Genomic DNA, 15845 nt, shown 5'->3' on the forward strand with positions numbered 1-15845 from the left:
GTAGGGGTGCTTTCACACCCTGTTAAGCCCTGATGGGGCATAAATTAGCCCATTTCTTCTAAGCCTGGCATTCTCCTGGACACGTCTGCACTCAGGAGGCTGTTTGTCAATGACACCCTCATGAGGCTCTGCTCTGGATTTTCACAAGTGCTCAGAATCCAGCTGCTGCCCCTGGGCCCACTCTCATACTGCACATTCCTGATTCCCAAGGGTCACCCTGTTTAGACACCTAAACAAAAATTATACTTCATTGTTGTCATAAGAGCCAAAGTGACCTCAGAAACAAGGTTATGACCTTATTGAAGGTAATATTACCTTAGTTGAAGCCTGTAATGCTAAATCAAAAAACTAATTTGAAATTACTTTCCTGGAAATGTAAATGCAGGCATTTGCTTTTGAAAGAATGTCTTCAAGTAATTGAGAAAGCTGACTCATGGGCTTTACTTTTGCCACCTAAACTGCCACCCAGGAGTAGAAACCTGGTTAAGCTGCTGCTCTGGTTTGCTGACTAGCACTACCATGGTCTCTGGTATTTGGATTATTTGCTTTCCTCTCTCTTAATCTCTGTTGGGAAACCTTGCCCCGCTATTTAAATATGAAATCCTCACCATACTGGAATGTCACAGGGGACTGCTGACAAACAGAGATGTAAGGGCTCACTATTTCAGGGCAAACAAAATTTGAGTCCAACTCAAAATGCTCCTTGTTAGTTTGTTTCATGCCTTTTGCTGGGAATTCTACATTTATTTGAGACCAAAGACCAAGTAAGTACTGACACACATCAAAATCCTTTAGGCGTGTGGACTTCAGCTATAGTTTCCCTTTTCTGGCAGAACTATCAGAGCAGATGGCAGCAGTGGTCATAAGAAACCAAGTTTCTGCAATTTTGATGTTTAAATACAGTTTATCCTAACAGTCTCCAGACTGACGTCAGCCCCTTTAGGCCAGATTTTTCCTCCAAAGATGTAGTAATGCCTAGCTAGAGGAGAAAGGTTATTTATTATTTATTATTTCAGTCTTCAAAATATTTTCCTGAAAGACTCAATTTTTCCCTAGACCTTCTTTGTAAAATTTAAGCTGCTATTTGCTATATGTAGTTCACCTTAGTCTTGGCTGACACAATGCACCAGCAGGTAGCTCTAAACCCTGAGAAACTGTCCATTGTTAAGATGGGCACATGTTTTCCTCCTCTCTTTTTCTTGAAGGTTGGTTCCTTCCTAAGCAATGGCAATGATGATATGATGACCTTGGTATGATGGGGAACAACCAAGTTTTTAAAATACTTTTGCCAAATGATCATTTAAGATCTTCTTTTGGGAAGATGCATTCCATTTATAGAATACCAGTCTCTAAATGGGGGCAGATGTTCCTGTGGTTGCACTCTTATGGCACTGAGTCCACTCCTGAAATAAGGCTCTCCCAGGCTTCCAAACACTTTGTTTCAAAGACTAGCAGAAACACTGTGTGGGGATCAGGCACAGCTCTGGTGGAAGTACAGGAGAGCTGAACCCCCAAGACAAACCCTACAATTGTTACTGTTTAGGTATGAACAGAAAATCAGGCATCTGATACAGAGTTATAAATCAAGAGATTTTGTAAATTCTTTTTATTGCTTCTTGTAGCTAATTGCAGCCTAGATTTGTTGACTGATTCTGCTTGTTTAACAAAACAAAAAAAGAGATGAGGATGTGGTGCCTGGGTACTTGGTTTAGTGGCAAACACTGCAGTGTCAGGTTGATGAACTCAATGATCTTCCAACTGAAATGGTTTTGTGATTTCATGATTTTATGAATGTTTATCTTTTCATTACTTTTCATTGAAACAGCAGAGGAAGTGAAGAAGAAGAAGTTAAAAACTCACCATTTCTTAGCAATTAACTAACTTCACAAACTGAAGTATCATGCTGGTTAACAAAAGGTCTTTAATCCAGAACTGGCATAACAATTCACATGGTTTTTTTAAAATTGATTTTATAATAAAGTGCAGAATAAAATAGACTTAGTTATCCTAAAAATGCTTACCAGTCAATTGACATTCATTATTTGAGTTTCTGCTTTCTTCTTAATTTTATTGCTAATTTTGTATTGTCAAACATTATACACACTGCATATAAAGTACATAAAGCCACAAGATTCTGTAGCATATAATGTCAGTGTCTCCTGTACAATTGCAGTGGGTTGCCAGCTGGAAGTACTGGTACTGCTGTGAGGCTATTGCAGGGCTCACCCAAGGGAAGGACATGCATTCCTGAATACTCTATAATAAAACAGAATATAGTGAGATATGCATGTGTATAAACAGAAATGTGTATAACATTCAAGAAGCATCATTCGGTGGTATCATGTGATCTGTTTTCCATTCTATAAACAACTACATACCTTCATCTGGATTTAGAGATTGGCATTACATAGGACAAGGCCCTTCACAGAAATTACTGAGTAAATATCCATATTTTATCTAGGTGCTCTGAAACAAGGAGAGCTGAAACAGGTTGTTCTCTTGGTGAAGTAAAAATTTAAAACCCCATTGTTTCTCCCAGTAGTTTTGATCTCATTAATCTGTATTTTTTCTGCAGCTGGATGCTTGTATGACAGTTCATTCTTATCATCAAGAAGAATTCCAAACCAGTGGCTGAGATTTGAATGTATATCTATAGCTGGACACCTGTTTCAATGCATAAGTATATACTTGTAGTGAAAGAAGGGTCTTAAATCAGAGAACTTGAAGTTCCAGAGACTGGACAGCCTGAGCAATATCTAGTGTTTGTATCTTATTCATGAAATAAAAATATTGTAGATGAATTAGTGGGAGAAAGCTTTGTTGCAGACCAGTCAGCCAAGAAAGAATTCTGTCTACTGAAAGCCATGGAAATGCATCAGTGAGGAAAACAGCTTTGTTTCTTTTTTTTTTTTTATTTTTAATGTTGGGCAGACCATGAAGGACCAGAGGAAAAGTTCAAAAATGCATTATTAAAAAACACTTAGATCCAATAAAGGTAGCTGTGCAGAAAAAAAAATTTAAAAAAATTTAAAAACAAAAGTTGTTTACCTGTAAACAACTAAATTTATAAGATAGGAGGCAGAAGAAAGGAAGCTGAGGTTCCAAGTCACACCTATTACTGAGATTCACAAGAAGAAAGGCACTGATGCACAGTTGTCTTTTCAGAGTCTCACTTCAAAACTGGGCAATCATTTTGAATTTAGGAGCTGGGATACTTCCTGGGGTGTTTCAGTCTCAAATTCACAAAGTTGTAAAAGCCTTATGAATAAAGAATATTTTCTTTGACATTTTTGGTAACAGCTTATCCAGTAAAGTATATGCAGTATGCGAAGCAGATCATCTTGAGTGTGATCACACAGCATGTACAGGACCATGAGGGTATCAGGCCCAGCCAGCATGGGTACAGGAAAGGCAGATCCTCTTTGACCGACCTGATCTCCTTCTATGACCAGGTGACCCACTTAGTGGATGCAGGAAAGGTTGTGCATATTCTTTATCTGGACTTCAGTGAAGACTTTGACACAGTTTCCCACAGCAGTCTCCTGGAAAACTGGCTGCTTATGGTATGAATGGATGCACTCCTCTGTGACGGTGGTCACAGCGGTCTTAGGATGAGGGAAGAGACGTAGATTTGACTCTATGTTACAGAAGGCTTGATTTATTATTTTATGATATATATTACATTGAAACTGTACTAAAGATTAGAAGGAAAAATTTCATCTCAGAAGGCTAGTTAAGCTAAGAATAGAAAAGAAAAGAATGATAACAAAAGGCAGCTGTCTCAGACTCTGTCTGAGACAGCGGGGCCTAGATTGGCCATTAATTATAAACATCTAAGATGGGCTAATCAAAAATCCACCTGATGCATTCCACAGCAGCAGATAACCATTGTTTACATTTTGTTTCTGAGGCCTCTCAGCTTCTCAGAAGGAAAAATCCCAAGAAAAGGATTTTCACAAAAAGATGTCTGCGACACTCCTCAGAGATTAAAAAACTGTCTATCTGGCTGAGCCCAGAAAGGGGTGGTGCCTGGAGGTACATCCAGCTGGCACCCAGTCACAAGTGGGTTTCCCAAGGGCTCAGTGCTGGGGCCAGTTCTTTATCACTGATCTGGATTAGGGGATGAATACTCTCTCAGTCACTTTGCAGCTGACACAGAGTTGGGTTGGAGTGTTGATCTGCTGGTTGCTTTGCAGGGCAATCTGGAAAGGCTCGATCAATGATGAAAGTTGGTCAATACCAACTGTTGAGGTTCAACAAGGCCAAGGGCTGGGTCCTGCACCTGGGTCTTGCAACCCCAGGCAGTGCTACAGGCTGGGGGCAGTGGGGGGGAAGCTACCTGATGGAAAAAGAACCTGGCTGTGCTGGTCAGCAGGAGCTGAACATGATCCAGGGTGTGCCCAGGTGGCCCAGAAGGCCGATGGCATCCTGGCCTGGCTCAGCCAGGTGTGGCCAGCAGGAGCAGGGCAGTGACCGTCCCCCTGTACCCAGCACTGCTGAGGCCACAGCTCCAATCCTGTGCTCAGTTCTGGGCCCCTCAGTGCCAGAGAGACATTGAGGGGCTGGAGCGTGTCCAGGGAAGGGCAGCGGAGCTGGGGAAGGGTCTGGAGCACAAGCGCTGTGAGGGGCAGCTGAGGGAGCTGGGGGTGTTCAGCCTGGAGAAAAGGAGGCTCAGGGGGGACCTTACCGCAATGAACTACAAATTATTTATGAGTTACATATACTTCAAATGGACCCTGCTAAATGACTGTTCCTTGGAAGTTCTTGGGACTTCCTGGACTTAGCAAATGTCTTCAAATACCAAAATGGAAATGAAGCCAGAGGATGAGGCAGTCTGACATAAACTGTTAAAGCCTGTTTACAGTAATATAAAGTTCACATTTTTTGGGGTTTTATTTACATAAACAAAAAATAGGGCAAGCCAGCTGAATAGATTGATATCAGTATTTTCAATTATATTTTTACAATAAAATAAGCCATAAGGTTAGTTTGTAGAAATTAAAGCTGAACACGTTTAAATTAAATACTTACTAAGGGTTGCTTATCTGTAAAACATGTGAAGCAAATGGGTTTCTGGTAATGGCTTTTTGAACATCTGAAAAAAGCATTAAAGTATATAATGAATATTAAATAAACAAAATACTTGAATAAAAATAAGATTCACAGTCAAATATCCAGCTAAAAACTTTCTGAAGACTGTGAAAATGTAATTTAATAGCACTGGTTTTATTTTCCCTACCAACAGCTGCTGAAGTATAGGCCATACCTCTATTTTTAAAATTTGCATCTAAATAGTATATGAACAAAAAATTTAGGACCAATAAAGACATCTAAAGCTAGAGAAAAGAATGCGATCCACTCATCAGCAACAAATATTCCAAAGGTAGACTGGCTAGTGATTCACTGCTATTCATTAAAAAGACCAATATAAAGCTACACAATTTTTCAATTTGGTAACATGTGAAAACAAAGCCAAAAGAAGGAATGGAAAAAGGTAACAGCCTAGAACAGCAATGTACTTGTATGACATGTAAATACCTACAACACTTAGTTACTTACAAGTACTTACATGTAAGTCTACTTGTAAAATTTCCCAGCTTCCTATAACCAGTATTAATCCCCAAATAATTAGGCATGCTAATTAAATTTCTGAGATACATATGTACGTGTATGTATTACACTAACTTTCACAATTACTGCATTTGCAATCTGTTAATTCCTATGATTCTTTCGCTGTTTCTTCCATACTGCTATGTACTTTTCTTAGTTTTCCTTTTCACATTTCAAAAATTTCAGAGTTGTTGCTCCCAGTTATTTTGCTGAATTCACCTTTCCCTTCTTTGTAGCTTCTCTGTTACTTACACAGAAATTTAATTTTTTATGCTCATATTTCTCTTTTCATATCTACTTTCTTAACCTGAGCACATCATACTAAAACAGTTTTCTGGTAAAAAATGTATTTTTAAATTTCCATTTGCCTGGAAGCAATAACCACAGGTTATGATACAATGAAATTCTGAACCACTGTTTGACAGAGCAAGAACTGTAAGCTACAGCTGCACAAAGTTTCTAAAAAATTGTAAAGATCTTTTATTCTGCTGTTGCAGTCTATAGCAAACTGAAGCCTTTTTCCTCAAAGTCAGACTATTCACCACGTAATGTAGAAATACACGGATAGTGTGCAGAAGTTTAATAAACCCTGGTTTAGTGTGATTCCAGTCAATAAGGGGGTAAACTTAGGTAACATGATCATAAATAGTGCAGTCCAGAAGGAACAGTAGTGGAATAGTAAAGGGAAATCAGTGGACTTTAAGAAAGCACATTCTAATAAAGTGAAATAATTAGCATGTAAAATTTTACAGGAAAAAAGTGCAAGGAAAATTAAGGAGAGCTGGCAATTCCATGTAGAGCACAAATGTCAAGCAGTTATTCCAATCATATAAAAATGCAATCAGCCAAGCAGAAGAGACTAAGTCATAAGGTTCCCATTGATTTCAAGTACAGGAGCACACAAAATACCAAAACTATGCCAAACCGAGGTGAATTTTTAATGGAAGGCCTGTATGATCACATCAGTCAAAGCAAATCCTAAAGTAGCAAGAGACTCAAGAAGTAAGTCTGATCTTCAAGTGCAATATCATAGGATGACTAAAGAAAGCGTTAGCTGACTAATCACAGGGGAAAAACTTATTAAGAACAAGTACAGACTTTCCCCCAACATTCTTCAGCACAATGGAAGCTGTGGCTGGGGAGTTCAATAAAGAGCACCAGTATAAAGCAGGTAAGAAACCCACCTGGCATAAAGGAAGAACAAGTTAGAGAGCACTTAGGTAAGACTGCCATTTTTAAATGGTTGCACAAGTAATAGTCATTTATACATTTATATTTATCTGCAGCAATGTCAGAACTCCTTATTTATTATTTCTAGCCTTTCAGAATTCATGGAGAAGAGAAACATTCTAAAATATTAGAAGAAAGAAAATGAAAAGCCCATTCATTTTAAAGGGCTACATTTGCAAAACTGTATGACATAGAGGGCAATAATTTGCAAAAAGAATTGCAAAAAAATGAAGATGGATAAGCTTTGGAAAAGATTTCCACGTGAGGCTGATGCACCTGATGTACCTTGATGGAACAATTTTGACAAGCATTTCTTACAAACAACAGGTATCTGAAGATATCCTCTAATCACATTTAGAGTTATTCTTTACAAAGAAAAAGTCATCATTATTTTAAATTAATTTCATTGCCTTAAAGAAGGATTTCCTGATTTTGATACAGTTTGATACATTTAGATAACAACAATAACAACAACAACAGAAAATATTTCTATTACAGGATTCTTGGTTTCATCCAAAAAAATTGAAGGTAAAAAAATATAAAGTTATTTAATCAACTGATGTAGCAGTATATTTATTATCCAACGTACTTTGTAGCTTTTCATCCAGACAATCCAGAGACTGGAAAATCTTCTGTTCTTCTATGGAAAGGGTACTCCTGCCTGGACACAGAGCCCTTCTAAGCAGGGAGAGCTGTCTGTCTGGCTTCACACGGTCCATGACTGCCAGGATTTCACCCTCTGCAATTGGTGTACTTGCTAGTTTTTCTGCCACTAGAAACTGAGCAGTGCTTTCTGAAACTGAAGAGATTGCAGGGGGATCTTCAAATGAGAAGGGCTCATTTGAATAAACATTTAAATAAACTGCTCTTTTTCATAACCATAGGTCTGTGAAACACACAAAATTGACTTTAAAAGAAGAAAAAGGTGGGAAAATCAAGAAACATGATATGTTAGAAAACAAAACAATTAAGGACACTAATTAATCTTACAAATGGCACCAGAATAGGTACTATCGAGTTTGGAAATATGTAATGATAGCAATCAATACCTGTCCATATCATACAGTTATATGTGACACATACAGTTAAAAAACCCCAATAATTGAATAAAAATGGAATATATGTTGCAATGCATTTATAAAACCATTAATATCATGCTTTATGATGCTATATCTTATCTTTACAGGAAAAAATGCTGTATAAAATTATCCTTTCTTAGTTAGCATCACTGATGCTAAAAGACACAAGCCATGTTACACAGTGGGTATATTCTGTCATTGCACTTTATGTATAACAAAGAACTGAAGTGAGTTGTGTTACTATACCTTCCTCAGATTTAGAGATGTTTTTCATCTTTTGTACTGGATCAAATGCAGATTGAATGGGACTCAGCTGGACAGCACATAATGAATTCTATGAAAAAGATTGTAAGAGTATTTTAAGTATAATATAAAGTAACTATACTACCTTCTGAACATGTTTTAATATTTTGCATTACCAAATGTTTTCAAGTGAAAAAATATTATGTTACACAAATAAAGAGATGTATTCTAGTTGGTTTTATTCTTTTCATTAGCAAGCTGACAGCAAGCTCTGAGCATTGATTTAAAATCACTTGACAATGAACAAATCTTTGATATTCCTGAAACTCTTTCCATTTTGAAGATAAATAACATTTTTATTTTTTGTGGTGTTTTATACTAACCTGTGCATGATGAGCAGGCTTCCATATTTTAGAGATGACACACTGTCTTTTGCATTCTGAAAAACCTCGGTGTTTATTTTCATAGTTGCCAAAAACCTGATTTTGTCTTGTAACAGGAACACTTCCTTAAATGACATGCAGACAAAAGTAAACCAAAATGTGTAAACAACATGATAAATATAGTAGTAAATGTCTCTGTCCACATTTAGATATTTACATCTGATCTCCCTAAATTGTCTTGGATGTGGACATAAGGAGCTTAAGTGAAGCCCCATGTTGAGTCCCAGAAAATAAAGATGGTCTGTAAAGGGGTGCAAGGTGTTACCAAGTAAAAAGGAGAATGAAAGTTGAGCTGTGATATAGAAAAATATCCAATAAGTAATGTTTTAGAAAATAAACTGCATTTAGACAATAATCTTAAAGTCTAACTGCCCAATACAATAAATCACTGTTGATAAATTGTTGTATCTATATGTTAATTGATTCAACTTCCATTAAGATTCCATAGTAGTGTGCAGAAAACACGTAGTAGTTCACAAAGTTTGCATGTTTCACAAAATCACAGGGTGGTAGAGGTGGGAAGGGACCTTCTGAGGCCATCTGGTCCAGTGCCCCCACTCTAGCAGGGTCACATGGAGCTCATTGCCCAGGACCATGCCCAGATGGCTTTTGAGTGACTCCAAGGATGGAGACTTAAGAAAGTCTCTGGGCAATTTATGCCAATGCTCAGTCACTCTTACAATAAAAAAAAAGTTTCCTGGTGTTCAGAGGGAACTTCCTGTGATTCAGTTTGTACCCACTGCTCAGGTACTTTCAGCAGGCACCATAAGTCTAGTAAGTCTAAAAGTCCACTTTGCAGCTTCCTCCCAGGTATTTACAGACATTGGTAAGACTCCCCAAGGCCTTCTCTTCTCCAGGCTAAATATTCCAAGCTCTCTCAGCCTTTGCTCATAGGAGAGAACAGTGCTCCTGTCCCTTTACCATCTTTGTGGCTCTTCACCAGACTCTCCCCAGCATGTCCACATCTCTCTTATACTGAGGAGCCCAGAACTGAACACAGCATTCCAGGTGTGGCCTCACAGACGTGAGGTTTAAAAGTCATGGATCTAAGCCTCTTTTCTATAGCTTGGCATTTTGTAGTTAATCTTATTAATTCATACATCTTTGTGCTAATTTTTAAAAGGCAGTACTGCTGTGCAGCATTTTCTTTCAGCCAGAGAGGTCTAATGTAGACACTGTACCTCAAATTTATCTCAGTTTTGCCTGGTGTAGCAATACATTTTCAAAATGGAAGCCTCAAGTCTCAAAATTAAAATTATGTTCTCAATTAAACTTTCATGCATACAAACTGGAGATGCAAATTAGAATTTTCATGTGCAATTCAGGAATCTACATACCAAGGAGATACTATTTTCTTATTTGTAAACACAGTTACTAGATTTGTAAATGGAGTTACTTGAATTAAACTTGGGAAGACAAATTACCTATTTATTTACACAATCAATATTTACATGTGCAGTTTAATGAGCAGTTCATAATTTGACCAAGAGTTGCATTAGTGATTCTAACACAATTTTATTTCTTTTCTGGTTATTTCAGTGACATTAGAGCAGAATTTTTATCACTCATAGAAAAAGAAAAGAACTGATCCTAGAAACATATTTGAAACTAGTCATCTGGCTGCTGTCATTAATAGTAACATGGGACACATTAGCTTTGAAACGTTGCTATTTAGTTATATGCAAATTATTGTAACACAATACATGGAGCTGAATAACATCTGAAAAGGAAAGGAAATGTGATCATGTTATATTAAATATGAGAGAAAATTAAAAAAAAAAGAAAAAATAAGAACCCCCTTGTTATATTAGTAATCACATCATGTTTTTCTGAAAAAACAGAATTCAAAGTTGCTCTATGTCTATGCATCAATACTTCATTTAATTAATTTGCAAGACTAGATCAATGCCAAGGAGAAAATTCTTTTGAGATATATAAGACAAAGTAATAATAATAATACTAATAATACTAATACTACTACTACTAATAATAATAATAATAAATAGTATCTTCAGGGAATGAGATTTTGAGCAGTCTACTGCTATTTAACTTTAAGCACGTTAATTTGTCCCATATTTGTCAGAGGCTAAAGGTTAAAGACATTTTTAAAGCCTTTACTGACTGAACAAGAAAGGTGTTAAAAATTCAAATATCCAGCTAGAACGATATGGCATAATATTTTTCAGGCAGAAGACATACAACTGGAAGCCTGGAAGTCAAACTAAATTAAGATCCTCATGGACAACAATTATATTCATCTGGTTCTCACTTTCTGTACATTTGGCAAAGCATTGCAACCGATCATATTTTCAACAGTGTCTTCACAGACCTCACGGAACTCTGCAGATATTTTACTAGAGAGCAGTGCAGTATTCAGTCTCACTACAAGCACTTTAGGACAAGACTATGGTGTCTATGTGCATTTTCAGCCAATTGAACATATAACAGCAAGTCAGTAAGAGCTATCTAGAGTATTTAAAATAAAGAAGACTTTCAGAATACAAAATATAGGCAGATACTGAGAGAGGGCAACCCATATACATTTTAAAAGACAGTTACTCAGCCCTTCCCTAAAAGAGCCAGAGGGATGTGGCGCTGGGGATGTAGCATTTAAAGCTGCAGTGAAGACACTGTTAGTAGTGCACAAGCTGGAACCAGGACATTTCCTGATTCACTGATCTGATGTGCAGGTAAGGACATCAAGAGACAAAAATCTCTGCTGGAGGCAAGGTGTGGTAAAGCAAGTCTTCGTTCATTTCCAATGTAAAATCAAATAGGTTAAGTCACACAGATCTTAAACTCATCTGTTTGACTTTGAACTGGAACAGACAAGCAGATAATATTTTCTGTTCCCACCCCTGCTTTAGGCCAAGAATATTCACCTGCTTGCATCTGCCCTTACACAACAGAGATGTTCTGAATCACTCCATTAAAACTGTAATAACTGTTAAAACGGTATTACTGTATAAAAAACTAAAAATGTGTGGGGTTAAAGTTAAGGATATTCATCATTTTGTTAGAAAGTATCATTGAGTTCCATAGCCAGACCTTTGGGTGATCCCAGTATGAGAAGCAGTTTGGAATACTGCTTATACCTGAAGCAGAGACTACAGCTCTCAGGAGCTCCAGTTGCAGCCCTCAGAAAGAAGCAAACCAGCACACTACATAGAAATTACAAGCACATGGATGTCATCAGTGCTCAAGGCACCGAATATAGCAAGGCTGCATGGGACAAACCAGGCAAATCAAAAAGCATGAAATGTCAATTGAAATGTAAACTCCAGGAGATTAAAGTTTATTCTCCCAAATATTTCTTATTCATCTTTCCTGTATCTTACCAATTTGTGCCTCATATTGTTCCTAAGGTTAATTTTTAATAAAATGCAGGATTGTTCCTCAAATTTCTTAAAATTCTTTATAAATCAGATATACCTTGCAGCAGAGCAATGTTTGCCTGGCAGAAGCTTTTTAATTTTAACTAATCTTTAATTTTTGCTCAGCTTTTAACAGTATTATTGCAACTAAGTCTCAGTAATTGTAGGCATTTAGAGTGTCAGCATTTTAAAAACCGAGCAGAACTAAACTTCTTTCACTCTCACGACTGTTGGACAACAAGCTATCACTCTTAGTTACCTTGTAAAACTCACTTGTATAAACTTAGTCACTTCCTCCTATATCATTATTCAGACCACCTGTCACATCTGCTCATTGCTCATGAATATAATCTCAGGGAAAATACTTCCTTTTCATTTAATATTGCAGAGAGCTATTAGAAATGAGGATTGACGTTTGAGAGGCCTCTGGGCACCACTAGAATAGAAATGAGAATGACAAATGGTGAAAGCTTGTTAAAACTGGCTGTGTTGTGTGAATGGATGAAAAGGTTGGAGGTTTTAACTGAAAACAAATCTGTGATGTATTTGAAGAAGACTTTTGTCTGAACATTCCCCCACCCCAGACCCAGAAACATGACTCTTACCAGTAGCAGATTCTTTTGGAGCTTGGGTAGAATGTGCTCCATGCCAGAAGGTGCTTGTTTTTCCAGCTGCTGGGATATGATGGAGATGTAATCTATTTTCTGTGTTAACAGGTCTTCTCTCAGAGCAAGTTACTGAATGATGTTGACAGGCGCTTGCCTTAACATTATTTACAGAACAAGTATTTTTCGCCCAAGGTTTGTCTTTGGCTGTGCTGCAGTCAGCTGTAGAGATGGCAGTGTCCAAGCCAGCACAGCCACCAATATTCTCACTGTTTTCTGCACTGTTGCTATTTAAAACCTGACTGGCTGGCACAGCACGCCTGTCATTGAAATCGCTGCTGCTAGCACCGGTAGCTCGCAGGCTGGCAGGCAGTGAGTGACACCCAGGGCTGCCTGTGCTCTCAACGCTTCTGTTTCCTGGCAGAGGTGTGGAAGGTGGCTGAGGTGCGAGGTATTTCCCTGGAGCTTTTTCAGTCTTGTTGGCTTCAGTGGCTGACTGCAGTTGGATCAGAGTCCCTCTTCTGTTCATGGGCACACAATGTGACTGGACTCTTATAGATGTTGCTCTTCTGGTTACTTTTGCCTTATTTTTGAGTTGATCACCTTCTTTAACTTTAGCATTATTGCCACATACTGGGGGTTTACTTGCTTGATCTTTTGATACCATCCAAGCTTTCTTAGCACAAAAGGATCCTGTAGATGTAAATATATTCCGAGCTAGGTATTCTTTATTTGATTTTTCAGTATTAATGTTTGGTTTTGACATATAAGAATTTTCCTGATGATTTTTTATGAACATGGGGTTTGAGGGCTGAGCAACAATACTTAAATTATTCTTAGGAGCGTTATTTGCAGTTTGAACACATTGCAGTTTTGAAGAACATATTTCACTGATACTTTTTTCACAGCATTTTTCATCATTTTCTATTATTATCTGGTCAATTTCATCACACCATTTTAGCTTCCTATTGCATTTTTCAATTTCTGCATTTTTCTTTTTTTTTTTTGCCAGTTCTAAACTGTCTCTGATAGATGACATGAGTTGAGTTCCAGAACTGATCGCATGGTCTGTAACCACAGCTTTGAAATGACTAGGTTCATATTTAGAACCCTTCTTTAAGATACTTCTGAATAACTTCACTCTTTTTCTTTCAAGAATATTATTTTTCAGGATTTTGTCCTGTGCAGGAGTGCCAGAATTGAACTCTGTATCAGGTAGCAGTGACATATTTTCAACTATATTTCCCTTTCCTTCTTTATTATTCTGTTGTTTAACTTCCAACAGAACTGAGGCATTTGGTATGTCCTGAAATAAAGATGTTTCTGAAATAATATCATTCATACATTTAATATTTTCTTCTTTTGTTTCAGTCATTTTTCCTAAGGTATTTTTTAAAAAGCCTGTACTGATCTTTTTGTCCCTTGGTAATACATCAGCTGTGCTGGGAATGCCAGTGGAACATCCCTGATTAGGAAATAAGATTACAGATGTTGCAATAGGTTGACTGGATGATTGCATAGATTTAGTTCTCTCCTGTGGGGTCATTTTAGAAGTCTGATCTTGCATCAGATCCTGAATTCTTACTCCTGGAATAGAATCAGGGCTGTTCCAGGCGCTGCTAGGATTGAAAACAGGATGACCAGTGGCAAATGTGCTAGCTGTTCCAGAAGATGGCTTGCTTCTGTCTTTTATGTTTTGCAGAAAACTAAATGCATTACTTACAGAGCTCTTTTGCTTACCAGAGGCAGAGAATTCTGCAGGTTGTTTTCCAGATCTGTGAGAAGCAGATGATTCCTCTTCTGAAGTGTTTACATGTTCAGCAGGAGTTAGTACATTATGTTTAGCTAAAAGATCATGAATAGGTATGTTGTGGTAGTGTAGCAAATCTACATTTCTCAGACAATTATTTAGATGCACATTTTTAGAAGTACTTTGATCTGTGTGAAGTAAACCATTATTCCTAGTCTGGCATTTTTCTGGATCATACAGGGCACAGTCACACTGTGTGGTAAAAGATGATTCACTCTGTGTTGTGCAATTTCCATTTTGCTCTCCAGCCTCAAGACTGTCAAGGCTCATCAGGCTTTCTGAATCATCTGTTTCTTTGACTTCTTGATGAAAATTCTGAAATACAGGCATAAAACCAAACTCTCAGATTTATCAGAAATGTGGTTTTGCTGATAATAATTTTTCATTAATGAGAGATTAGACCAAATAAATATTGAGCCTAGTGTTTCTGTGACTTGGGGTCATATCTCCATGTGTGTTTCCATCAAGTCAAAATTTACTTGGGTTAAATTGCAAAATAAAATTACATAGTTTGGGAAGAAATCCAGAAGAGAGAGCAGCATAGTTCAATGAATTTAATCTTAAATTATATATAAATCTGCAATATTAAAAAAGTAACTAAATTTATCTGAACAACAGTACTGTTTCTGAATTTCCCTATGAAACTGGGTGTTTTTCATCCTCTGTAAGGGTACTCGAGTTATAAATTGAAAGAAAATCCATGAAAATGAAGGTTTGATAGGGGATCTACCCCAAACTGCAACTTTTCCATATTACTAGACTGAGGATATTTCTTTTCATAGAAAATGCCACAAGTGATGAGGAGTCATGATAAACACAGAAAAGTCTCTTAGTGATCATAACCACAGTGATTAACAACTCCCCCCAGTGAAACTCCTTCTTCAAGTCTTTCAGAAATAAGAAAATATCTCCTATTCTATGAGGACAGATCAAGTCCCAGGGAATAACGGACTCATCCACTTCCCCAACCTTTTCATTAAATTTTAATGGAGTCATGAAGAACAGCAACTGGCACCATCTGAAACACAGTTGGACAGCTGTGTGCATGTACTGTACAAACGTTTTCTTCACTATTACTCCTCTATCCAAGCACTGAGATGCTGGCATGGTTGAAAATACATACTTTGTAAAGTACAAGACTTCAAAATACACAAGAACATAAAGGAAGACAAGCATGTCAACAATTTTCAGTCTCATACACTCTTGCCTGGAAGTTCACTTTCACACAGCTCAGCAGCAAAGTAATTTTAAACCTTATGTCGGACAAAATTGGTGTGAAAAATTAAGAGAAGCTGCATTAGATATGCACTCTTACTCAATAAATGGAAAATGTTTCAACTAGCAAAATCTGTTAACCTAGGGTGAGTGACTATATATCCCCTTGCAATGATATTGAGTTAACATTTTGAAAACTCATCAAACACTGAATTCTTTAGCAAATAATAACACAT

The 15845-nt window shown here is 37.3% G+C and overlaps 1 protein-coding gene across 1 annotated transcript in view; it reads right to left on the reverse strand.

The window, feature by feature from the left end:
- Positions 1-5030: 5030 nt before the first annotated feature.
- CEP126 (centrosomal protein 126) overlaps positions 5031-15845 on the reverse strand; it is a 34453-nt gene continuing 23638 nt past the window's right edge. The window contains exons 6-10 of the mRNA XM_058018685.1: positions 12585-14709; positions 8546-8670; positions 8166-8253; positions 7430-7639; positions 5031-5095 (exon numbers count right to left, since the gene is read on the reverse strand). Coding sequence (XP_057874668.1) covers positions 5031-5095; positions 7430-7639; positions 8166-8253; positions 8546-8670; positions 12585-14709 — 2613 coding nt within the window. The remainder of the gene's footprint in view (positions 5096-7429; positions 7640-8165; positions 8254-8545; positions 8671-12584; positions 14710-15845) is intronic.

The sequence above is a fragment of the Melospiza georgiana genome, chromosome 2, assembly GCF_028018845.1.
Source record: "Melospiza georgiana isolate bMelGeo1 chromosome 2, bMelGeo1.pri, whole genome shotgun sequence".
Taxonomy (NCBI): domain Eukaryota; kingdom Metazoa; phylum Chordata; class Aves; order Passeriformes; family Passerellidae; genus Melospiza; species Melospiza georgiana.